We start from the raw sequence: 26,829 nt of genomic DNA, 5'->3' as shown, positions 1-26,829 counted from the left end.
ATGCGCCACCATGCCCGGCTAACTTTTTCTATATATATTTTTAGTTGTTCATATAATTTCTTTCTATTTTTAGTAGAGACGGGGTCTCGCTCTTGCTCAGGCTGGTCCCGAACTCCTGACCTCGAGCGATCCACCCGCCTTGGCCTCCCAGAGTGTTAGGATTACAGGCATGAGCCACCACACCCAGCCTCCATTTGCTTTTTATTTAGAAAGTCACTCCCGGCCAGGCGCGGTGGCTCATGCCTGTAATCCTGGCACTTTAGGAGGCCAAGGTGGGAGGATTGCTTGAGTCCAGGAGTTCGAGACCAGCCTGAGCAACATAGCTAGACCCTGTCTCTACAAAAAATGAAAAAAAAGTTAGCCTGGCATGGTGGCGTGCACCTCTAGTACTAGCTACTTGGGAGGCTGATGCAGGAGGATCCCTTGAGCCCAGAAGTTGAAGGCTGTGGTGAGCTATGATTGCGCCACTGCACTCCAGCCTGGATGACAGAGCAAAACCTCCCATCTCGGGGTGGGGGGCGGGACAGGGGGGGAGAAAGAAAGTCATTTCCATTTAGAAAGTAAATACAAAATGACATATTTTCCTCTAGATTTTTATGTTTTCATTTTTTATATGTTATACTCTTTACCCTAGTTAGAATGTAGTTCAGTGCATGCTTTTTTATCTATATAGCTAATCATTTCAAGCTATATACCATCTATCTTATTAATAGTCCATTAGTGCTCTATAAAAAATATCTGAGACTGAGTAATTTATAATAATAGATATTTATTTCTCACAGTTTTAGAGGCTGGGAAGTCTATGATCAAGGTGCCTGCTGGTTCGGTGTCTGGTGAGGGCTATTCCATCTTGTCTCAGCAGCATCCTCCCATGGCGAAGGCAGAAGGGCAAAGGGACCTGAACTAGTTCCCTCCAGCCCTTTTATAAGGCATCGATCCCTTCCCACATCCATTCCTATCACTTCCCAAAAGACCTCACCTCTTAATACCACCGCAATGGGGAGTAAGTTTCAATGTGAATTTTGGAGGCCACACGTTCAAACCATGGCACCATCTAACCATTTATTGAATAAACCTCTTTTCCCCCACTGATTTGATATGTTATTTTCATAAAATATTATATTCTTATGAAAACTAAAGTCTATTTCTAGCTCAGTTTTTGGTTTCATTGTTCTGCATAGCTTCAGTATCACACTGTTTTGATCACTGTGGCTTTATAATACACTTTAACATTTGGTTAAGAAGTCCTGTGTCATCAGTGCTCTATTTCAAAATTTGCTAAGTCATTCTCACTAATTTATTCTTCCAAACCAACATTTAAATCTTTTGTCAGACCCCCATCCCCCCAAAAAATCTTGGAATTCTGTTAGAATTAGATTAAAAATATAAAGTAACTTGAGAATTCATATCTTCATAGTATTCATTCTTCTTATCCAGAAACATGAACTGTCTCCACATATACTGTCTTTTTAAATGTTTTATTCATAGTAAGGTTTTGTGACCTTCTCCATATAAATAAATCCTAGATATTTTATATGTTTTACATTTTTATTTCTTTTTAAAATGAATCTTCTTTTCCATTATATTTTCTAACTGACAATTGCTAGCAAATAGGAAACTTACTGATTTTTTTATTAAATTATTTAGCCACCTTGTGAGTTAGTTTACTAGTCCTAAGAAGTTTCATTGTCAATTCTTCTGAGTTTTTTAGGCAGGAAAATATTTTCTAAAAATAATACTAATCTCTTATTTTCTAACTGCTAGAATTCTTATTTCAATGTATTATTGTATTAGCTGGGCCTCCCAGAATAATTTAGGTAATAGCGATGAGTCTTATCTTATTCCTGAATTCAACGAAAAAATCTGCTTTTGTTCTATTAAGGTTAGTAGTGATGGTTTAAGATTGACATTATTTACTCTGTTTTTAAAAAACATTTTTCTAGTTTACCAACATTCTTATCAGGACTTATATTGAGACCTGGTATCAAATATGTCAATTTTTTTTCTGGCATTTAAGATAGGGAAGACTAGGAAAGGAGCAAGTTCTATTTTGTATGTATTAAATTCAAGATCACCCATGAAACATGTAAGAGTGGAGATGTCTAGAATGGAAGTATGGGCTGGGTGTGGTGGCTTACACCTGTAATCCTAGCACTTTGGGAGGCCAAGGTGGGAGGATCGCTTGAGGCCTGGAGTTCAAGACTAACCTGGGCAACATAGTGAGACCTCATCTCTACAAAAAATTTAAAAATTAGCTGGGTGTGGTAGTGCATGCCTGCAGTCCCAACTACTTGGGATGATGAGGCAGGAGGATCGCTTGAGCCCAGGAGTTCAAGGCTGAGGTGAGCTATGCTCATGACACTGCACTCCAGCCTGGGCAAGAGAGCAAAACCCTATCTCAAAAAAAAAAAAAAAAGAATGGAGGTGAATATATGAAGCTGTAGATCAGGGGAAGCATTATAACCAAAGAGTCATCAGCATATAGATAGTAATGAAAATATGGGTCTAAATAAAATTACCTACAGGTGAGGGGCAGTGGGTAGAGTGTAAATGGAGAAGAAAGGGGGCCCGGGATCAAGCCCTGGGCCATACCAACTTTTAGAAGTCTGGCAGAAGTAGAAGAGATAGCAAAGAGACCAAGAAGGAGCAACCAGGAAGGAAGAAGGAAAAGCAGAGTGGCATCTGGTGGATGACAAGAAAACGTTTCAGGAAGGGTGAAAATGGTGAATTTTGTGGAATGCTGCTGCAAGGCTGAGTTACCCACCAAGGTTTGTGAGCACCTGCTATGTGACAGGCTCAGTGGCTGGTACTGGGGACATCCAGAACTGCACTGCCCTACCTCAAGGAGCTTAGAGGCTAGTAAGAGGCAGGTTTGTGAATAAATAAGGCAATGCACTACTGATATTTTGATAGAAGTGTGAGTGAGGAAGCTGTGATCCTGGCTGGTCATCTTTGATCTGGATCTGGAATGATGAATAAGTGTATGTGGACGAGATGGAGAAGGACAAGGCAGGCAAAGAGAGCAGCACCAGCAAAGGTAAGCAGGAGCCAGGCAACTGTGGGTAACTTTATGGCTAAAATAAAGGGTGGGGACCACAGTTGGAGATAAAACTAAAGAAGATGGCAAAAGGCCAGGTCACAAATGCGTTACATGTCCTGTCAAGGATTGCACTGGGGATTGGCAAGACAAGATCAAGAAGACAAGATGTTTAAGAACGTTAAGACCATTGCTGGCCGGGCATGGTAGCTCACGCCTGTAATCCTAGCACTCTGGGAGGACGAGGTGGGAGGATCACTTGAGCTCAGGAGTCTGAGACCAGCCTGAGCAAGAGTGAGACCCTGTCTCTACTAAAAATAGAAAAATTAGCCAGCTGTGGTGGCATGCGCCTGTAGTCCCAGCTACTCAGGAGGCTGAGGCAGGAGGATCACCTGAGCCTTGAAGTTAGAGGTTACAGTGAGCTATGATGGCACCATTGCACTCTAGCCTGGGTGACAGAGTGAGACTCTGTCTCCAAAAAAAAAAAAGAGAGACCATTTCTGTCATAAAATCCAACCTAGCTAGAAAAGCCAGAGAGATCTAAGTTAGGTACTGATTGAGGATTTAGGCAAGTAATATTTTCTACTTTGTCAGGAACCCGTAGTTCTTTTTTTTTTTTTTTTGAGACAGAGTCTCGCTTTGTTGCCCGGGCTACAGTGCTGTGGCGTCAGCCTAGCTCACAGCAACCTCAAACTCCTGGGCTTAAGCGATCCTACTGCCTCAGCCTCCCATGGAACCCGTAGTTCTTATACTTTAAGCCCTGTTGTATTCTGAAATTCTTTGACTGCTCAAAAGTTAGAAATTTTAACCCATCTGATTGTGTGTATTTCAGATTGACCAATCAAGACATAAAATGAGCAGGAGTGTTTTAGAAAGCTCAAAATATTCAAATCCAGGCTTTGCCAAGACCCGGGAGCCAGCAGAAGAGGAGTCGGAGCTAGATTTGCAGCTGGACCGCATGATGGAGTCAGAACAGCAGACTGAGCTGGATCTAGACTTTTACCTAGATCAGGAGCTGGAACCAGAGCCAGAGCCCGAAACCGGGCCCCCGATTGAGACCAAGACTGATCTGGAGTTGGAGCTGGAGCCCAAATCCAGGGCAAGGGCTCATACTTTGCCTCAGCAGCAATACTGGCCTGTGTATCAGCCTATGGCTCCCTCCCCGCCGTCTCAGCCTCAGACACGGTCAGGGAAGAAGAGACATCACCATATGGATCCATACTCATCTCAGGGCAACAGCAATGAGGATGCCTGGCAGATGAACTGAAAATAAGGGGTCAGATAACCTTGGCCAATCCTCCCACCCAAAAGGGTGGCTCACTCAAGAGACCTAGACTAGATACAAACTGGCGGTACTTGCGTTGTGACTCCTCCACCTGGTGGCCTTCTTCCTTGCTTGGCTCTGGGATCGTCCTCCCAGATCCCATTACTGCCAGAAATTATCTCTGAATTCCCTATCCAGGCTCCCCTCATTTCACCTTCAGCATATATTCTAGTGATGGGTTTCCTTCTTCACATACCTTGTATCTCTGGGGTTTGTGCCAGACCATCTCTAACTTACACCTCTCATCTCTGTTCCCCTTTCTTCAGAGAGATGAGACTCGAATAAAATATATAACTTTAGTTACATTCGGATCCTTCTTGCATCTCCTCTCTTCTCTGTATTCTGTATCCCTAAGGAAATGTTAAATGGGAGGGATTCCAGAAGGGAGTGGACATAGTGGAGAAGAGATGAGCAAGAAAAAGGAAAACTGAGTAGCATTTGTATTTTATATGCAAGGTATCTTCACTGCATTGATGGAGACAGGGAGGAAATAGGCAGGTTAAGCCAGGCCAAAGGTAAGGCAGCCTGTGAGGCTTGTAGTATGAGGACCTGCTAAGCTGAAAGCACTTTTGCTGTTATTCCCAGAAATCAAGATCTTATCCTGCTGTGGTTTCATAAGGCCAATTAGCTTTGCCAACTTATGGGGATGGTAGCTTGATGGAACCCTCTCTTGTCTTCAGATCCGCATCCACCACTGCTTCTTTCTTGCAGGTGTTTAAGATATAGGCAATCTGGAATCTGTATTTTTAGTGGAACAAACTTAGTTAAAATCTATGACAGCCACAAACCCCCTAGGAGCTGGAAAAGTCAATCACTACTAATTTTGTCCAAATCCATTCAAAAAATTCCCCCCTCCCCCATTAAAAAATGTCTAGTATTATTTTTTCTTTTTTTTTATCCTAACCACTAGATCACCAGGGATAGTATTAGTAATGAACTATGACCAGAAGAAAAATACAGACCTCTGAGCAAAAGTACATGAAATCCGAATTTTATTTCCAACACAATAAACATGACTCCTCCTGCTTGGGTACTCAATTTCTCTTGTTTGTTAAATGAAAGAAATCTTTGTCAAAATATAGATGTCTCTTATCATAGAGATAGCATATGTATTCACTCATTCTACAAGAATTTTTGTTAAGCATCTGCTACATGCATAGCACTTCAAACTATGAGGTAGATACAACAATATTATCCCAATTTACACATACGTAAACTGAGACTCAGAAGTTTTGTAACTAGGCCAAAGTCATATACAACGTGACCTCATATTTACAAAAAGAAGTAAGAATCCTTCCGGATCACAAGCTTCTTTTTTTTCATGTTCACTGAACACATTTATGGAACTCCTACTATGTGCCAGGCACTGTCCCAGGTGCTGAAGATGCACAACAAAAAGACACAACAAATGACAAAAATAATTGTGAAAAGTACCTTGAAGGTAAATTACAAGAAACTCTGAGAGCATACTTTGGGATGACTTGACCTAGTCTTTGGTGTCCAACAAGTTCTTCCTGTGGCAATGACATATGACCTGGGATCTGAAGGATGAGTAGGAGTTAGGCTTAAACCAAGTTCCAATGACTACTAGGAGGGCAGAGCCAAATGGGAAACCAAGAGTGGTGACCATGGATAAAAACAAATCTTAAGCAGGGCGCAGTGGCTCATACCTGTAATCCTAGCACTCTGGGAGGCCAAGGCGGGAGGATCACTTGAGGTCAGGAGTTCGAGACCAACCTGAGCAAGAGTGAGATGCCATCTCTACTAAAATTAGAAAAAAATAGTTGGGCTTGGTGGTGCATGTCTGTAGTCCCAGCTAGTCAGGAGGCTGAGGCAGGAGTATTGCTTGAGTGCAGGAGTTTGAGGTTGCAGTGAGTTATGATGACACCACTGAACTCTAGTTGGGGTGACAGAGCAAGACTCTATCTCAAAAAAAAAAAAAATACACACACACACACACACACACACCATATATTTATATATATTCTGGTATAAACCCATAGCATCCAACCCCTCCTAAAGTATAAAGAAAAATGGTTAACCAATTATAAATAGTATGGCATTAAAAAAAGGATAAAGTGATGAACAATTCAAAGGCTAAGTCTTCTTTCAAAATGCAGATCACCTGAAATTCTAAGAGATTTTTCAAACTTTACAAAATGGTACAGTTTGAATTAGTTAGCTCACTTTTTACAGCATGGTCATCATGGTTTTATCTTCCTAATTAAAAAGTCTAAAGACTTAAAAACAGGCAAAGACAGAATCTGAAAGTAAATGTCTTAGCACAAATATTCCCCCATTACTAAAACAAACAAAAACAAAAAACAAAACAAAAAAAACCCTCAAAGCAGCTTCCCCTGGGTATGATTTTTATACGTGAAGATCTAAGTTGATTCATAGAACTTTGGAACTGCAGAAAAGTAGGTTTGGAAAAGACTAGTCAAAAAATAAAGTGACCCAATGTAGCTGTCTCTAAATATGTTAGGTGTCACAAAGCCCAAGGACTTGACTATATTGGATCTAGATTCAACTCTCATTTATCAGCAGAAATAGAAAGTGATGGCATGATCCTAGGTTGTTAATAATCTTGGGGTCATAGAATCTCAGTACTTGGAAGGACCATTTTTGGATCTTTTGGTTTATAGTTTTCATCAAATTGGTAAAAGTTTTGGCCATTCTTCAAATATTTATTCTATCTCTCTTCTCCTTCAGGAACTCCACTAATATGTATAGTAGTCCCCTTGAAGTTGTCCCATAGCAAACTGATGCTCTATTTATTTTTTCATTTTTCCTTTTTATTTTACTTGCACTTTCTCTCTGTTATATTTTTTTTATAACCAAAACTTTAATCCCAAGGATTCTCACAAAACATATTATAAATGACAGCATGGGAAAAAAAAAATCTTGCACAGTAACTCAAAGTTCCGCTCTACAATGTACCTTTAAATTGCCAGGATATTGGTATTTTGATTATCTCAAATTTCCAAATAAAGAACATTACAAACATCTATGTATTCATATATAGAAATCACATAAGGAACTTAGAATCTAAAGCAAAGGTAAACTTTCTTGGAATTTATCAGATTCTATAACATTTAGGCAACCTCTGCCCAGGGTGAAAACTAGTTGGATTTTTCAAAAACCTCTAATTTAGTATAACGGTGCAGCTTTTATTTTTACCTGCTGGCTTGTTTCACAGCAGCTTTTAAAGACTGCTTGTTCAACTATGGCTGCATACTATATCCCAGAAGTGGAAAAGAAGTAAATCTTAGTTCAATTTTTGCCAATTTTGTTTCTGTATTTTAAAAAAATCCACACTTCAGCTGGGCAGGATTTAGAGGTTTATTATTAGTTTATGCAAAACTAAAAAGAAAATTCAATTTTGCTGGCAGAAATGGAATGAAGGACAACTCATATTTACTGAGTGCATAAGGTGGTGCAGATACTTGAGAGGCATTACCATATTTAATCCTCACTTCCTCTACTGCCTCTCCTTGAGGTAGGGACAATTATTCTTTTTATCCAGGAGAAAAATCTAAGACCAGAAGTTTGCCCAAAGTCACAGCTATTCAGTGTCACTGTCAGAATGCAAACCCACGTCGGATCTCAAAGATTAGGCCTTTACCCCGTGCTCTTTCTTTGATCTGGGAAAGGTGGCCTTTTGGTGCTTTTGGACCCAGAAATCCCCATCAGTGTCCTGGGCACCTCTGTCTCTTTGCCTCCTCTCCTTTCCCCCCAGTGTACACACTCAGAGACTGGCAGTTTTTACATCGGTTCATAACATCCCACATGTATTCATTGAGCACCTAGTATGTATCTGACACCTTTCTAGGCCCTGGAGATATAGCACTGAGCAAAAGTCAAACATCCCAGTCTTTATGGAGCTATTATTCCAAGGTGTGGTGGGGCAGACAAAACTAGCAAGCAAGCAGGCAAAGGAAAACGAAGGCCTCTCCCCCCTCACTCCAGCGCATCTCAGGTGCATTGCCAGGGGGCACCAAAATCTCCAAGGGGTCTAAACAAAGGAACATACTGAAATACTGGTGTTTCAATGAGGAAAGTAAATTTAATGACTGGGTAACAAGTCTTTTTGTAAGTCAGATGGCTTCCAATTATTTGATTTCAACAAAATTAAATAAGGACCCCTGGAGTTGTCAGCTGATGGGTCATTAAAATGAATTTTGACTATTACTATGTGATTTGTGGCACATTATTTGGAAGGAATTCCAAAAGAACAGAATGGTATTGCTATAGCAAAACCCTTTCCATTCCCATCTACTTATTTTCTGTGAATAATTTTTCATAGCCAAAAAAATAGGAATGGAATGATTTAAGACTCAAGAAAAATCACTTACTGAAATGCATTTAAACTTTCATTTGCATGATGCTATATGTTACTTTGATTAATCATGTAATAATAATACTTATAATGATAGGTAAGGATTTTTTAGAGGATTAGGATCCCAGGAAACGATTTTATAAACTAGATTTCTATGTAAATGTACATTTGTGTGGCACAGAAGTATGATAGGAAGATTGATAAAAGACTTTCAAGCATAAATCATATTACCTGAGGATAAACTTCTGTGAGGGTAAAATGGAATAGAAATACAAGTTCAAGGAGAAAAAGGAGTAATGTAAAATTCCTTACAGTTAAAAAGAGTGCTTTTACTTCATATATGTATAGAAATGGATGGTGTATAACAAATTGCTGTAATATTTAAATTCCATTGGATGGCATTCAAAACTGTAATATAACAGTTTTATTTATTTTAAAATTTCAAATTCCTTTCCAATCTGTATGCTTTTTTTTTTTTTGACAGAGTCTCACTGTCACCTGAGATAGAGTGCAGTGGTGTCATCACAGCTCATTGTAGCCTCAAACTCCTGGGCTCAAGTGATCCTTCTGCCTCAGCCTCAAAAGTAGCTGGGACTACAGGCACGCATCACCACATCCAGCTAATTTTTCCATTTTTTGTAGAGACAGGGTCTCAGTCTTGCTCAGGTTGGTCTTGAACTCCTGACCTCAAGGGATCCTCCCACCTTGGCTTCCCAGAGATCTAGGATTACAGGTGTGAGCCACCACACCTGGCATCTTTTATTTAATTTTCTTGCCTAGTGGCCCTGGCTAGAACCTCCAATACAATACTGAATAGGAGTGGGGAGAGCGGACCTGCTTCTCTTGTTCCTGATCTTAGGGGGAAAGCATTCAGTCTTTCATCATTAAATACGATGTGAGCTGTGGGTGTTTTATAGATGCCTTTTAATAGGATGAGAAATCCCCTTCTATTCCTAGTTTGTTGAGTGTTTTGCATAGGGGTAGTTTTAAACAATTATTTTACCTAGCCTGGGTGACAGAGCGAGACCCTGTCTCAAAAAAAAAAAAAAAGAATTTAGTGGGTAAGGGAGCAAAATGTTTGAAAGGTCAAGTTCCTTATATGCCCTTTCCCTGATATTTGGTACCCCCGGCACCAAACACACTGCCTGCACAAAGAAGGAGCCCAGAAAACATCTGTAGAACAAACTATCTCCTACCACTCCTCCCAGGCATTTTATACTGCAGTGATATTATGCTGTCTACAGTTTCCCCCACATACCATGCTGTGTTCTCTGCCTGGAGTCTTCCTTCCTCCCTTCTGTGTGCAGCCAATGCCTATTCATACTTTCCAACTCTGCCCAGGTGTCACCTCATCCAGGAGATGCCTCTCTCTTCACCTCTCCTTAATTCCTGAGCTGAGTGGGCCTCTTTTTCACGCTCCCATGGTACCTTGTGCATCTACCATTGTGCATTGTGTTTATTTATTTATATATTCATCCTCCAACTAGATAGGTAATATAATGTGTGGTTAAGAGTATGAATTCTATAGGCCAACTGCCCAGATTCAAAACTGCCTCTTACTAGCCTGTATGATCTTGGTTGTACCTCAGTTTTCTCATCTGTCAAACACAGATGACAATAACAGTACCTATCTCATAGGGTTTGAGGGACAACAGTGTCTAGTAAACTGTAATTATTGTATAAAAGTTAGCTAAGTCCTACAGTTCTACCCTTTTCCTTCTCTGCTTCTCACAGCATTTAGTCCAATGCCTGGAGTGTAAATGCTTGTCATGAGGGTGAACATGGTGGAAAGTATTTGAAAGAAGGAAAAGAAAAAATGGATTCAACATTGCATAGCAGGTAGAAATCAGATCTCAAATGTGTAAGCCATGTTGTCCATTTTCCATATGCTTCCTAAGTTGACTTCACTGTGACCCTGAGCCTGCCAAACTGGAAAAATTAAATCCCAGTCATTATAGAGTTCCTCTCTCTAGGTTCACATCAGAGTCTGGGGGATTTACACACTGCTCAGAAGACAAGGAAAAGACTTTTGATAAGATCAAATCGAAAAGATCAAGTGAGATGTTATTTTTATTGTCCAAGTGTACATGACCCTTTGGACATGCCAAGGATAGTAGAGCATCTTTGCCTGGCCTGGGGGCTCCTAGGGGCACACCGTCTCATGACGTTTACAATTTACTTTAACATATTTTGGCATTCGTTCTTCAAATCAAGGCAAGGGAAGCATATTCTAGGAAAGGATGTTTGAGCAAGCTCTTCTGGTACTTGTAGTACCTTAGGTAGGATCCAGTGTGTTTCTGTTTTGACAACTCACAAGAGGCGATGTGCTTTAAAATTTTCTTACTTTCCCCTAATGTTGGATCCCAAAATTGCTTCTATCTTTTCTTAAAATTGTCATTTTAAAGAAATAAATTTACTTCTTAAAAAAATAATTGACAGATATGGTGGCTCACATCTATAATGCCAGCAATTTGGAAGGCTGAGGTGGGAGGATCACTTGAGCCCAGGAGTTCAAGAACAGCCTAGACAACATAGTAAGAACTTATCTCTAATAAAAAAAATTAGCTGAGCGTGGTGGCACATGCCTGTAATCCCAGCACTTTGGGAGGCCCAGGCAACAGGATCACTTGAGCCCAGGAGTTCAAGACCAGCCTGGGCAACAAAGTGAGATCCTGGCTCTACAAAAAAACAAACAAAAAAATTAGCCAGGTGTGGTGGTGCACGCCTATAGTCTCAGCTACATGGGAGGCTGAGCCGGGAGGATTGCCTGAACCCAGGAGTTTTAGGTTGTAAGTGAGCTATGATTGGCACTGCACTCCAGCCGGGATGACAGAGCAAGACTCTGTCTCTACAAAAAAAAAAAAAAATTCTTAATATTTGGGCATATGAAAACTTTTGGCAAAGACAGAATGACACTTGTAGATAGGTGCCAGTTACTGAAAGTTATACCCAGCTGTACCATGTGTTCTGATCAGCAATTCCCCTGCCCAGAGTGGTTAGCAAATATTCTAGCCACAAAGTGGCTACAACAAAGTATTTTAGAGTAATTGACTACCACAAATGTTGCCAGTGACAGCCCTTTTCAAATTAACAAGCAACTCTTTTTACCAGTGAAAACCTGTTTCTGATAAAACCTGTGGCATGAATCCGGGTTGGAACAAAATAACAAAGTATAAGGGAGACTCGTTTCTGGTTGCCTGATGTCTACTATGAGGGTGACCAAATCCTGACGCTGGGATGTTGTTGCCCTTGCCTTGAGTGGACCTTTCATTCATGCTGTAGCTGTAGCATCCAAAAGGACAGAAAGTAGGGACCCCATAGAACTTACAGAACAGACCACAGGAGCCATTTCATTCTTGCCTGCTAATGAATGTTGAACAAATGTGCGTGTGTGGCAGATTTTAGACAAAATTTGTTTTCTTTATATCCTGGGGGTGAGCTTGTGGGGGAAGCAAATCCTCACCTTGTCATCGTTCCCAGCCAAAAAGAATGAAGAGCCGGGCATGATCAGTTTAGGTCAGTTTGCAACACCTTGCTGCTTCCCCAGAGCACTTCCAGAGAGCAGAGCAAGGGCCCCTACTTGCCTCGGGAATCACCAATCTCTGCAACTTCCTTGTTCCTCCTAGCTACAGCCTCTCTTCCCACCCTACCAAGCTGAGGCATTTATTCATTTATCTCCTCCACCTATTCCCCCCAACCTTTTGCCCAAGCACAACTTCCTTGTGAAACTTAACGCTTTTATGGAACGAAGCCAGAATAGGGGTTATCTCCAAGCAGTTTTGGTTCTCAAGCTTCTCCAGGCATCAGGGAGCCCAGTAGGTGGACTTACCTGCTTGGAAAGTGCTAGCTGCTTTGGGTGTATCCACTGCCCAGACAGGCTGTGCTGGATATGCTCAGTGCAGCCCTCCAAATCCACTCTCCCGCCCTTCTCCTCCCTGATCTGTGTCCTGGGCGGCCTCTTTGTCATTTAACTTCCAGCTGGGTTTGTCAGTGGGAGGCACTGGCCTGAGAGGAGGAGAGGAGGATGTTGGGACTTTATTTCCCTGCTCTCTCCTGCAGGGCTCATCAAAGCACACAGCTAGTCGGCAGCCCCCTTCCTCACTGCTACAGTTCCAGAAAGAGATGTTGGAGTCCTAACCCCCAGTACCTCAGAACGTCTCCTTACTTGGAGACACGGTCTTTGCAGAGGTGATTAAGTTAAAATGAGGTTATTAGGACAAGCCTTTATCTACCTTATCCAGTATAACCAGTGTCCTTATAAAAGGGAAACATTTGGACATAGACACACATATAGAGGAAAGGTGATGTGAAGAGACAGGGAGAAGATGGCTATCTATACGGCAAGGAGAGAGGCCTGAAACAGATTCTTCCCCACAGCCCTAAGAAGGAACCAACCCTGCCAACATCTTGATTTCAGACTTCTAGCTGGCGACACAAGAAATTGCTGTTGTTCAAGCCCCCCAGTTTGTGGTATTAACACTTTATCATGGCAGCCCTGCCACACTAATACAAGCTCTCACTGGGTTCTGGTAACGCCTCCCTCCCCCTGTCCCGTCAGGCCTATGGGTGGTGAAACTCCAGGCCCTGGGTGCCTCCCCACCCCACGTTGGTTTCCCTTACCTCTATCCACACCTGCACCGTTCATTCAATTCTTGTCAATTATCCTTTTGAATGTGCCATGTTTTCCCGATACTCAGACCTAAAATATATTTTCCTGATACACTTCACAAAACTATGTACCAAAAAGGCAAGAGAAAGTTTGTTGGGGTTCTCCAACTATGCAGACAGCTACTGGAAATCTTTTTTTTTTTTTTCAATCAGTGGAATTTAAGATCCATGGAAATCTGAAATCATTCAAAATAAAGCATCTGATGTATTTTCACTTTCTCCTATTGTCCATTTCATCTCATAGGACGTAGGGGAAGCCATAAACGGATGTGCTACTTTGGATTTAATTCAGAACAAAACTCTGGACACAGCATAACAGTTTGTGATAATCAAGGCAGAGAATGTGGAGTGCAAGGAAGCATGTGAACTCAACTTTAGGCATTCAGATTTCAAGCATGTCAAAGAAGCATTAGGGAAGATCCCAAGGCAGTCTAAAAAGTAAGTTGTTTTTCAGCATTGTTTGGTTTTAAAAAGAAAAAGAAAAGTAAGTTACCTCAAGAGGAATGAGATCTTTTCAGAAATTAAATTCTGACACTGAATTAATCAGCATGAGCAGCCATAAATATAATTTATCTCAGGCTTTCTGAATAATTCCACTTTTAGAAGGACTTGTAGGGCTGGATGTGGTGGCTCACACTTCTAATCCCAGCACTTTGAAAGGCTGAAGCAGGAGGATCACTTGATGCCGGGAGTTCAAGACCAGCCTGGGCAACATAGTGAGACCTCATCTCTACAAAAAATATAAGAAAAGTATGCCAGGCATGGTGGCACATGCCTGTAGTCCCAGCTACTTGGGAGGCTGAGGTGGGAGGATTGCTTGAGCCCAGGAGTTCAAGGCTGCAGTGTGCTATGATCTTGCCACTGCACTCTAGCCTGAGTAACAGGGTGAGGGCTTGTCTTTTAAAAAAAAAAAAGACTTGTAGAAAACAGCTGGGGGAGGAGTGTGTATGTAAGAATGAATACCAAAGAATAGCTACCACTTTTAAGAATAATTTCTGGAAGGGTATAGTCCCGAATAGGCCAAGCTCTGTGAATTTGGGGGAAAAGACAAACTTATTTACATGAACAATTGCAGAGATCTTAGAAAAAGTATGGAAAACCTAAGCATGATGGGAGAATTGAGAAAAACATGAAAAAGAGGAAAAATGGTCAATTCTAGGAACTCAGTCCAGTGAGCTTAACATTGATTCTAGGAAAATTCTAAAATAAGTCATTAAACAGATCATTAGGAAGCTCTTAGAAAAAGAAGCAATAGTCACTCAGAGTCAGAATGGGTATGACCGAATCATGCCAAGCTGAACATATTTCCTTTTTGACGCATCTGCGGTAATCCATTTGGATTTAGCACAGCTCTCATATTGTCTCTCATTGTTTTCTCTTTGTCATCCTGACGTTTCTCATAAATTACAGACCATTTATTCTTTTATTAGGCAAATATGTGAACACCTCCTAAGTGCCAGACACTGTAGGCACTGAGAATACATCAAGGAAAACCTAGACAGAGTCCCTACCCTCATAGAGTTTACTTTTTGGTGGACAGTACTTCCCCAATTCTGGGATTCTTCCTAGCCACCAGCTCTCTCCTGTCTTTTCTAAACCACATGTGGTTTTCCTGGGCTAGCACAATCCTCTGACTCAAAGGCTTCACTGTCTGCCCACCTCTCCTTTTGTTTTCTAGTTTAGAGCAGGGAAGAGACTGGGCTGCAGTCTTCCTTGGCCAATGGGTGCTGTCCTCTTTTGCAACATGCCCAGAAGCATGTTATCATTCAGGTTCCATGCAACAGATATTAATTATCTAAATTTCAAATTTGGCAAACCTACCTTTCCTGCCTCACCTTCCATTTCATCCCTTCAGTCATTACCAGCCCCAATCCCAGCCCCCACCCACAAGTCTCCACGTCTGTGCCTTTTTGCTCAATTGATTTTCTCATTCAGGAATGCCTGACATCTCCCTTCTCCACCTATGGAAATCCTACACATTTCCCAAGACGCAGCTCAAAAGCTGCCTCCTCCCTGGCTGGACGTAATTACTTTGCTCAATAAGTCCTGCCTGTGCTCGCTTTGGCAGCACATGTACTAAAATTGGAACGATACAGAGATTAGCTATGGCCCCCTGCGCAAGGATGACACACAAATTCGTGGAGCGTTCCATTTAAAAAAAAAAAAAAAGTCCTGCCCAAGCCCCCATGGTGCTGCACTATTGCACTCTCATCTTCCCTTTCCAGTCAATTGATTACTTGTCTTTCTTCCCCACTGGAGTCCCACTTTTAGAGCAAGGGTCTTCAGAGCTTCTGCCCTGTCCAGCTGCAAGTACTTTGCAGCAGGGATTGGCAAACTAGGGTCTGAGCTAAGAATGGTTGAAATAGTTGAAAAAAGATCAAAAGAAAAATATTTCATGACATGTGAAAATTATATGAAATTTAAATTTCAAGCCCGGCACAGTAGCTCATGCCTGTAATCCCAGCGCCTTGGGAAGCTGAGGTGAGAGAGAGGATGCTTGAGGCCGGAAGTTCTGGGTTACAGTGAGGTATGAATGCACCGCCAAACTCCATGCACTGCAGCCTGGGTGACTGAGCAAGACCCTATCTCAAAAATAAAATAAAATAAAATAAAATAAAAATAAAAAATAAATTAAATTTCAGTGCCCATAAATAAATCTTTACAGGAACACAGCCCATAGTTTCTGTGACTGCTTTTGAGCTTCAATGTCAGAGTAATTGAGAAAGAGATCTTATGATCTACAAAACCTAAATATTTACTATATAGCCCTTCACAGAAAAACTTTGCTGACTGCTATACAACAAGGGCCTGATGATTGAATCACTGGGTCTGCACACCAAGATTCCGAGTATACAATCCCTCCAAGTTTTAGTTTCTTTGTGTAATGAGGTAGTAACTACCTTGCCTTTAAGTTGTCCTGAATATTAAATGAGATAATGCACTTAGGAAAGTACAAAAATATCACACAAATAAAGACAATTTTATCATGTATTGAAATGATAAAGTGGCAAAATGAGAAAACACTAACCGTTTTTTCCTCCCTTTCCTTTCTTTCCTTTACAGCTTTCATTTAAACTTGAAATTTTAAGAGGAAATTCAATTTTGAAGTTTTTACTTTTAAAGTGCTGATCGGGCTTCAGGTTCCTTTCTTCCAATTTTTTTGTGTTGCTCTCACTTCCTTTTCTTTTTCAGATGTAATTCCGCCGCCCCCTCCCCCCGCTTTTCTTTAAATAGGATCTCAATTGGTCCTCACAATAGCTCAGGGAAAGAAATGGGACGTGCCAGGTTAATCCATTTTATAGACCAGGAAACTGAGGCAGATCCCCGCTGATTCCGGAGCTCTGACTCAGCACGCGGGAAGCCCTAGACCCCGTGCTCTGCGCCTTTCCTGAGGGACTATCGTCCAGCAAGTGGAGCAAAACCAACCCTGCTGGCCTTCCAAGCCTGCATCTTAAAACCCCTCTGGCGTTCTCTGCCGGCGACCCTGCCTCCCACTGCCCTCCCGTCTTTCCCGCCCCCGTCTCGGGAGCAGGTGGTAGGCTCCGCGCTCAGCGCGCAGGCGCGGCGGCGTGGGGCGGGGGCGGGGCCGCAGCTGGGGGCGGGGTGAGCGCGGGCTCGGTTTTGGGCCGCGGCGGGAGCCGGAGTCGCAGCCACTTGAGTGCGCAGGCGCCTGGTGGTTACCGGTCTCACCATGGAGCGGAAAGGTGAGCAGTGCAGCGGCCTCCGCCACGAGGGGCAACGGCCGCCGGGGCGAGGCCCGGTTAGCGCTGGGCGCTTTGCCTAACCGCCGCCGTCCGGTCCCCGGGCGTGCGGCGTCTCTCCAGTGAAGTGGCGCCGCCCCTCACCCCGCGCCTCTGGGCTGCCGGTCCGCGCCCCTCAGCCCGGGCGTCCTCCGGCGCCGGCGGTCACCGCCCCTTGTTCTCCGTCGGGCCGGCTCGCGCCTCGGGGCCACTCCAGGGCCCGGCCTTCGGCGGGCGAAGCAGACCCCCGCCCGTCCGCTCCCTGACGCGGCCCGAGCCCCCTCTGGCGCATCCCGCCTGGGCGCTGCTCGTAGCCCCCTGGGCCGCCAGCCCCCCAGCCGGCCGCCTCGCCGGACCCAGGGCGCTCGCCCCGCGGCTGCCCCTCGGGAAGGCCCCACAGCCGGGCCTGGCGCCCCTGCTGGGTCTCCACCCTCACCTTGGTCGCCTCCTTTCCTCCACATTCGCCCTTCATCCATCTCTCTCTCCTGCAGTGCTTGCGCTCCAGGCCCGAAAGAAAAGGACCAAGGCCAAGAAGGACAAAGCCCAAAGGAAGTGAGTCTTGTACCCCAACATCCCATTCTTTGGATTTCCTGCGGCACCTTCCCTGCTCTGGTTTCTTGTCTTGAACGTGCACCGGGTTTGGGCACCCTGCGGCCCCAGCCACATGGCCTCTGGGCGGCCTGGAGGGTCGCTCTCCAGCAACCATGTGGAAGAGAGCTTCTGTTGCTGAACGCCAGGCCTGGGTCTTAGCCCCAGGCCTGCTGGAAAGGGCTGTTGGAGGAGGACCAGAGCCCGCCCGGTACCTTTCCTCCCCAAGTCCACAGAGGAGGCACAGCGGCCCTTGGTTGGGGCCCCCACCGGAGCTGGTAGATCATTATCAGTCTGTCTGTGAACTCTGGTCTCTTTTCCTTACCTGCCTCCCAGCGTCTTAACTTGCCTCCTACGTCTGCACGGTAGGCCTTCAGGAAATTCTTGAATGAATTTTTCCGTGTTTACTTTTGGTTCTACCAACTACATGCTCCCTTTCACAGAGGAGGGCATAGAGATTTCCCCTGGTTAGTCAACTTCCTGAGCCTGCAAGGCGCATCGCCTTCCTTACACTGTCGGTGCTGACTACTGTGTATACAGACGGCGTCTGTTAACTGCTCTTCTGCCTAAACCTCAAGTCCTCACACTAAATGCAGATAACCTTCTGGAGCGGGCATCACAGTAGTGACGAGAGAGTTCTTTAGCTAACTTTGGTGATTCTGGTTTGGTGTATTAAGTGCCGAGGTCCAGTTTCATCAGCGGGATGCATAACTGGTGTAGCCCTAATGTGGGGAGCACAAAAGTTGGGCACAGCCTAGTAGAAATGCAGGTGGCTGGTTTTGGCAAGTGAGGCGTAGACTTAAGAATTTTGATCTTGTACTAATGTTTAATTGCAAAGGCTCTTGGAAATCAGCTCTCAGACAATTTGTATTGAGGACAAACTTATACATCTAGTTCTTATTTTAGATGCGTTATTTTCTTTATACTTTTCCATTTATTTGATGTTTTGTGGTGTTGTGTATAGCCTAATTCTCTCTGAGCTGATATAACAAACACATTTCAAAGGTTTTCCTAGGTACCCTACTGAATGACAATACCAGATTGGGGTGTGTATGTGTTCTTTTTGGAGGCTGCCTAATGTTTGGGGAGAGCACATAATGACTTCTTTCAATAGAACTAAAGTGGTAGGTGACCTCACCTCTTGCTCCATTTTCTATTATGTCTTATGAAATTTTTTTATTTGGTAAGTGCTTGATGACCAAGGCATGTAAGTGTGAGTTTATGTGTTTGTGTGCATGTATTTTTACCCCTTGATTAACCATACATGGATTGGTCAAAACCTGTTTTTAACCCTAGATTGTTTAATGGAAACAGCAGGGAGCTAACTGGGTTCTGGTGTGCAGTACAAATTTAAATGTTACTTTTTTCTGTGCTTTAGTTTTGTTATTCCTTATAGAACCGGTATGAATGTGTTATAAAACATTTTCTACTGATACAAGGAAGTGGTGATTTTATTCGCTATATGTTTTAGAAGTCTTGGTTTCTCAGACTGTCTTGGTCTCTCTTATTACTTGGAAATTGATCTTGATATTAGCCTGAATCAAGCTATAATTTGGGAGGTAAATGTATATAGATGATTATATACTTTCTTTTTAACACCAGATATTCATTATTTTAGATTATCTCTTTAGACCATATGGTTTATTTCTAAAGTTAGGTATGCATACTTTGGATTATCTGTTACTCTTCCGTTTACTACTATGGGTAACCTAGCATTATTTGTGTTCTTAATTATTTGCAAATATGAATTACAGATAATCTAGCAGTTATTTTATTGAATATTTCGTTTTATACAACTTTATCTCCTGAAAATATATATGAATGAACTGCCCTGTTTACTTGTAATTTCAGAGGTGCTTTATTTTTGTTTTTGTCATCAATTAATAGTTTTTCTTTATAATTTTACCTACCTTTTTGTTTCTCCAGCCTCCTTTTTAAGTAGCTTAAATATCTAATTAATTAATTTGGTTAGAGTACTGTGTCAGAAGTTCAAGCCCCACCTGACTCAGGTAACTTGACTCTGTTCCGTTGAGTACACTCCTGATGACTTCTGGTTATTTTGCAGAGGCAAAACTGCTAGTTACCAGATTGGTCAGGAAGAAGGTCTGAGGAAGAAGCAGGCCAAAGAGTTTGATATTTCTAGACAGATGTGGTTTTGAATTCTGATTTTGCTACTTTTTAGCAATCTGACCTTAGACAAGTTAGTTAAGAAAACAGTTTTTTATATTATGACTGGCGGCTCAGTCATAATGAAAACTGATCAGGACCTAAAGGTACGAAAACCAAACATTTAAATGAAAAATTTTAGAAAATTTTGGAAGCATAACAATAAATGGCATCCCTAATAATTTAGTCATACGTAGTATGGTACAGGCAGAGGGATTTTCAGTCCTCTGACTTTGTAGATCTTAAAACTAGAACTCACATACATGAAATAACGTGCCCTGAATCATAGAGCTGGTTGCAGTGAAGCCAACATGGAATCCACAATTCCTGCCTTCCAGCTCAGTGTTCTTTATTCTTTAGAGTGGGCTTCTTTTGGGTTCTTTCAGTGTGCTCAAAGATTTGACTTGGGATTTTTATTTCCCTTATTTGAACAATTCCTTCTTCATTTCGCTTTTTCAGACACTGTCCTTTTATTTAGTAACATTAACTGGTTCATGACATCTCTGTTTTACTTTACAGATAAGGAAATTGAGGTTCATCAGATTACTCCCCTAGAAAATTAAAAAGCTAGCCAAGGTCTAACATACTCCAAATCCCTGGTTACTGGTTATGCTCTCTCCAAAGAACAGCTCCTTTAGGTGTGTCTGAGGACAAATAAGGTAAAAGCTGGGTGAAAAGAGGCTTCTGAATGAGGGACCTCAGCATGCCTAGGGGTTTGGGTACCCTTTCATGACCCCCTGTCTTATGTCTCTGAAGGAACACAATGCTGTATCTATCTCCCTTTGAGCATTTGGTTTTCAGTATTTATGCCAACAGCTGTGAGCCTTTATCTGTTTGTCATAAGCTTTTGTAATTGAGCAGTTTATGTCTACTTTTGACATTGTTTCTATGGAACACAATTCCAGAAGGGATTTCATACCTAATAATTTATTACTTAGCCTAGGAAGTTGCTTTGGACCACTTTCTTTGCTCATCCATAAGAAACAACTCCTTATTCATTAATGTTTCATTATGAGATTGCAGGGATTCAGTCACATCTTTAGGGTCTAATTCTAGTTCTTCTTGCTATATCTACCACATCTGCAATTACTTTATCCCCTGAAGTCTTGGACCCCCTCAAAGTCATCCATCAGGGTTGGAATCAACTTCTTCCAAACTTGTATCAGTGTCGATATTTTGACCTTTTCCCATGAATCACAAATGTTCTGAATGGCATTTAGAATGGCAAATCCTTTCCAGAAGCTTTCTATTTACTTTGCCTAGACCAGGGGTGGGGAACTTGTGGCCTTCTAGATCCTTAAGTACCACCTTTTAATAAAAGGATTTGTTCTGTAAAATTTTGGGTTCAGTCAAAAGGCACACTTAAGGTTCTAGAAGGCCACATGTGGCCTTAAGGCCGCAGGTTCCCCACACTTGGCCCAGATCTTCAGAGGTGTCACTGTTTGTGGCAGCCGTGGCCTTACAAAATGTATTTCTTTCTTTTTTTTTTAGACAAAGTCTTACTCTGTTGCCCAGGCTAAGGGGCCGTGGTGTCAGCCTAGCTCATAGCAACCTCAGACTCCTGGGCTCATGCAATCCTTCTGCCTCAGTCTCCCAAGTACCTGGGACTATAGGCATGCGCCACCATGCCCGGCTAATTTTTTCTGTGTATTTTTAGTTGTCCAGCTAATTTGTTTCTATTTTTTTAGTAGAGATGGTGTCTCACTCTTGCTCAGGCTAGTCTTGAACGATCCGCCCGCCTCGGCCTCCCAGACTGCTAGGATTATAGGCGCGAGCCACCATGCCCGGCCACAAAATGTATTTCTTAAATAATAAGTCTTGAAAGTGAAAATTACTCCTTGATCCATGGGCTACAAAATGGACATCGTGTTAGCATTGATTTCTTTATACATCTCCATCAGAGCTCTTGGGTGATGAGATACATTGTCAATGAGCAGGAATATTTTGAAAGGAATCTTTTTTTGCTGAACAGCAGGTCTCAACAGTGGGCTTAAATTATTCAGTAAACCATGCTGTAAACAGATGTGCTGTCATCCAGGCTTTGTTGTTCCATTTATAGAGCACAGGCAGAGTAGATTTAGCATAATTCTTAAGGGCCCTGGAATTTTTGGGAATGGTAAATGAGCACTGACTTCAACTTAAAGTCACCAGCTGCATTTGCCTCTAACAAGAGAATCAGCCTGTCCTTTGAAGTTTTGAAACCAAGCATTGACTTCTCTCTAGCTAGGAAAGTCCAAGATAGAGTCTTCTTTCAATAGAAGGCTGTTTCATCTACATTGCAAATCAGTTTAGTATAGCCACCTTCATCAATGATCTTAGCTAGATCTTCTGGAAAACTTGCTGCAGCTTCTACGTCAGTGCTTGCTGCTTCACTTTATACTTTTATGCTGTGATGTTATGCTATTGAGATGGCTTCTTATGTTAAAACTCATGATCCAACCTCTGCTAACTTCAGATTTTTCTTCTGCAGCTTCCTCAACTCTCTGAGCCTTCCTAGAATTGAAGAGAATTAAGGCCTTGCTCTGGATTAGACTTTGGCTTAAGGGAATGTTGTGGCTAGTTTGATTCCCCCAGCCCCCATTTAGACCACTAAAATTTTCTCTTAGTAATAAGATTCTTTGGCTTCCTTATTTTTTTTTAATTTAAATTATTTTTTATTATTATGGGTACATAATGGTATAGGGTACATGTGATGTTTTGATACAGGCATACAATGTTTATTAATCAAATCAGGGTAATTAGGGTATCCATAACCTCAAGCATTTATCATTTCTTTGTGTTAGGAATATTCAATTCCATTGTTTTAGTTTTAAAATATACCGTAACTTACTGTTGACTATAGTCACTTTTTTGTTCATTCTATCTAACTACATTTTTGTACCCGTTAACCATTCCCACTTTATCCTCCCCTCCCTGCTACCCTTCCCAGCTTCTGATAACCATTGTTCTGTTCTCTTGTCTTGTATTTTGCTTTTTTGTGTGTTCACTGGAGTAGCATTTTCATTTATTTATTTATTTATTTTATATATTTTTTGAGACTCTTCTGTTGCCTGGGCTAGAGTGCCATGGCGTCAGCCTAGCTCACAGCAACCTCAAACTCCTGGGCTCAAGCCATCCTCCTGCCTCAGCCTCCCTAGTAGCTGGGACTACAGGCATGCGCCACCATGCCCAGCTAATTTTTTTTATGTATTTTTAGTTGTCCAGCTAATTTCTTTGTATTTTTTTTTAGTAGAGATGGGGTCTCGCTCTTGCTCAGGTCTTGAACTCCTGAGCTCAAGCGATCCTCTTGCCCAGGCCTCCCAGAGTGCTAGGATTACAGGCATGAGTGGCCTGACCCGGCCAGTTGGAGTAACACTTTTAATTTCCTTAAGGAACTTTTCCTTTGTATTCACAAGTTTGGATATTTGGGGCTGGGTGTGGTGCGACCTGTCTCTACTAAAAATAGAAAAATTAGCTAGGTGACATGTTGATGCCACTGCACTCTACCCAGGGTGTAGTAAGAGTGAGACCGTCTCCCCCCGCCCCAAAAAAATTGTCTGGCACTAGAGCCCTAGCATTCAGTGTTTGAGGCCATCCTGGGCAACATAGTAAGATCCCATCTTAAATTTTTTTTTAAATCCAGCTTTCGATTTAAATTGAAAGATGTTTAATTATTCCTTGCACTTGAACACTTTGAGGCCATTGTAGGGGTATTAATTGGCCTAATTTCAATATTGTTGTGTCTCAGGGAATAGGGAGGCCCAAGGGAAGGGAGAAAGATGGGGGGAAATAGCCAGTTGGTGGAACAGTCAAAACACATCTAAGTTCACTGGCCACGGTTTGTGGTGCCCCAAAACAATTAAAGTAGTAATATCAAAGATCAGTGATCACAGACATAATAATAATGAAAAAATTTGAAATATTATGAGAATTACCAAAGTGTGACACAGACACAAAGTGAGCACAGGCTGTTGGAAAAATGGCTTTTACAGACTTGCTCAATGCAGGGTTCTCATAAACCTTCAATTTGTTTTAAAAAATGCAGTATCTTCGAGGTGCAATGAAACAAAGTACAATAAAAAAGGTACACCAGTGTTTTTAATGCTCCTCTCACTGTAACTGAATTAATTCCAAGCAAGTAAGAAAATCCAGAGAGCTAAGACAGCTTTTTAGAAGCCCTTTAGACACTACCCAAATAATAGTTTAATTAAGGAAAAGTATGCATCTAGGTAGACTTATAATCTTAAAGTTTCTCATTTATTTTAAGGTGCTGTCAGTTTTAAAAGATGCCATTTTTTTGTACCACTAAGAAAAGAATCCTTCTAAGTAAACTGACACACCATTAACTGTGTTATATTATAATTTCGGTGATGTGAAATAATGGGAGACATTTATATTGAATTCATGAAATGCAGTAATTCCAATGATGTGTAGAATTGGCAGCACTGTCTTTTAAAAAGCTTTATTATAGAATAATTATAGAGAACATGGTAAACTTTCATATATCCACCTCTTACCTTCAGCGATTCAACTTTGGCCAATGTTATTTCATCCGTATCTTCTGCTTTCATTTCCTTCCCCATCTTATTTTAAAGCAAGTCCCAGACATCATATAATTTCATAAGATATGGACTCTTAATTTTTTAAAAATATCCAATCAGGGTTCTAATTTCCCTACTAATTTTGTTTAAATCAGGATTCATAAGGTCCTTAGTTTGAAAAGTTCCCCTAGTATTTTAATTTACAGGTTCTCTGTGGTTCTTTTCCTTCTAAATTTGTTTTTACCAAACTGCTTAATTCATAGGTGGTGGTGTATACTTCATCAGGAGGCACCTACTGTCTGGTTGTCTCTTCTTTTGTGATGTTAATGACTATTGATCATTGCACAGATCCATTCATTTATTTAGGGTTTCAAAATGGTAATGTTTTATTATTCCCTAATTTATTAATTGTAATACTTTTATAAAGAGAAACTTCACTTCATAACTTTGGTTAGTCAGAGGTGCAGTTCATAGATTTCTAGCAGCCTCCAAAATGACAAAGATTTATTTGATTATAAACTTGAAGATTTTAAGCTTATTTGTGGTTGGATCCATTGTAGTAGGCTTTTCTCCCTTACAGTTTTCTGGAGATATAACTTACATACCATAAAACTCACCCATTTTAAGTGTGCATTTCAATGGTTTTTAGTATGTTTATAGTGTTGTGCAGCCCTCACTATAGTCTAAGTTTAGAACGTTTTCATCACCTCAAAAGAAACCACATACCCATTAGCAGTTATTCCCCAATGCTACCTCACCTCCAACCCTAGGCAACCACTAATCTTTCTGTCTGTATAGATTTTCCTATTCTGGACATCTCATATAAATGGAATCATATAATATGTGGTCTTTTGTGACTAGCTTCTTTCACTTAGCATAATGTTTTTAATCTTCATGCACGTTGTAGCATGTGTAGTTGTTTTTATTGATGTCCTCTCTTTGGCCAGCTGGAGTTTCTTCATGATGAGTCTTGAGTCTATTTGACTCAGCCTGAGGCATCTTTGATAGCTTTTTTACTATCTGGTATGACAGTATGCCCAGACTTATCTTGCACATTTTATGCCCCAGGCCAGGAAACAGCCCTTTCTCAAGAAGGCTTTTAGTGGGAAATGGCATTTGGAGACCATAATCTGAGTGCTTAAGGAGCTTATTACTAAGGAGTTAGTCATTGTTTCTAGGTCTTTTCTGTGATTTAGAGCTAGGGAATAAGTTGTGGTTTTTTTTTTTTGTTGTTGTTGTTGTTGTTTTTTAAGAAACCATGAGTTTGTGTTATACTTAAAAATCAAGTTACAGGGCCCAGGGATTTTTTTATACGTATCACTCTTCTTTTCTCCTGTGCTGAAAATCCCAGTTCTCAACCACGATTCCTCATTTTCTTTTTTTCCCTCCAGTGTACTCACAATAGTCTCAGAATGACAATGCCAGCAGTACCATCAACAATATGATTACTTCAGCTAACGATTTTTTTTTTGTTGTTGTTGTTGTTATTCTTAGGGTATATTTCACTAGGAATGTAGAGTCAAATTACTGACTTTTATATAACAGTTACATGGACTAGTTCCTTGCTATGTGATTATGTTACCACCTGGTTTCTCAGATTGATTTGTTTCATTTTGTTTTCATTTTATATCATCTTTGTTATCTTTAAAGATTCCAAATCTTTGGGAGGCCGAGGCGGGAGGATTGCTTGAGGCCAGAAGTTCAAGACCAGCCTGAGCAAGAGTGAGACCCGATCTCAACAAAAAATAGAAAAATTAGTCAGGTGTGGTGTGGTGTGTGCCTTGTAGTCGCAGCTACTCGAGAGGCTGCGGCAGGAGGATTGCTTGAGCCCAGGAGTTCGAGGTTGCAGTGAGCTATGACGATGCCACTTCACTCTACCTAGGGCAAGACTCTGTCTCAGTCTATATCTATATCTATATACATACACACACACATACGTATCATGTTCATTTGTATCATGACATGCCTTTATTTGTGTAGATGAAGATTAAGTCCAGGTGTAATTCATTGTTACTGGATAATGAGTTTATTGGCTTAAATGTCTTGGACAGTATTGATGAGTATTTTAGGGTAAAATTTCAAGAAGTTTCAGAAAATTTAATATATATTTTAATTGCCACGTAAGAATTGTCACCAGTAGTGATGAACAAACATTAATGCCGCAAAGTTTGGTACTGGTACAATCAGTCATATTGGTAACCTTTATATATTATTTAATTTACTCAAATTGAGTGTCTAGGCATTTTAAACAAGGCTAACAGTCCTTTTGGGACTAGTCTTATGAACTTTTGTGTCTTGAAATATTAGGATAGCCTTATTTTGTAACTGATTATAAATGTACCTTATGGGCAACCATATCCTGTCATTCACTTTGCTTTTAATTTTAATGTTGCTCTTCAGCCTGTGAATGTTTCTTGGATATGTTTTCACCAAGCAGTTTGATCAAA

The 26,829-nt window shown here is 41.4% G+C and overlaps 2 protein-coding genes and 1 non-coding gene across 3 annotated transcripts in view; all 3 read left to right on the top strand.

The window, feature by feature from the left end:
- SLC26A8 (solute carrier family 26 member 8) overlaps positions 1-4,693 on the top strand; it is a 58,653-nt gene extending 53,960 nt beyond the window's left edge. The window contains exon 18 of the mRNA XM_045543595.1: positions 4,423-4,693. Within this exon, the coding sequence (XP_045399551.1) occupies positions 4,423-4,486 (64 nt within the window). The 3' untranslated portion in view covers positions 4,487-4,693. The remainder of the gene's footprint in view (positions 1-4,422) is intronic.
- A 10,727-nt stretch (positions 4,694-15,420) lies between these two features.
- Positions 15,421-15,526, top strand: LOC123633696. The gene has a single exon (XR_006733718.1). It is a non-coding gene; the product is annotated as a U6 spliceosomal RNA (small nuclear RNA).
- A 1,444-nt stretch (positions 15,527-16,970) lies between these two features.
- Positions 16,971-26,829, top strand: part of SRPK1 (SRSF protein kinase 1) — a 75,927-nt gene continuing 66,068 nt past the window's right edge. Inside the window, 2 exon segments of the mRNA XM_045543593.1 lie at positions 16,971-17,129; positions 17,132-17,660. Of these exon segments, the coding sequence (XP_045399549.1) occupies positions 17,060-17,129; positions 17,132-17,660 (599 nt within the window). The 5' untranslated portion in view covers positions 16,971-17,059.

Source organism: Lemur catta, chromosome 2, assembly GCF_020740605.2.
Source record: "Lemur catta isolate mLemCat1 chromosome 2, mLemCat1.pri, whole genome shotgun sequence".
Taxonomy (NCBI): domain Eukaryota; kingdom Metazoa; phylum Chordata; class Mammalia; order Primates; family Lemuridae; genus Lemur; species Lemur catta.
The sequence above is the reverse complement of the archived record's forward strand: the minus strand, read 5'-3'. Positions and strand labels throughout refer to the sequence as shown.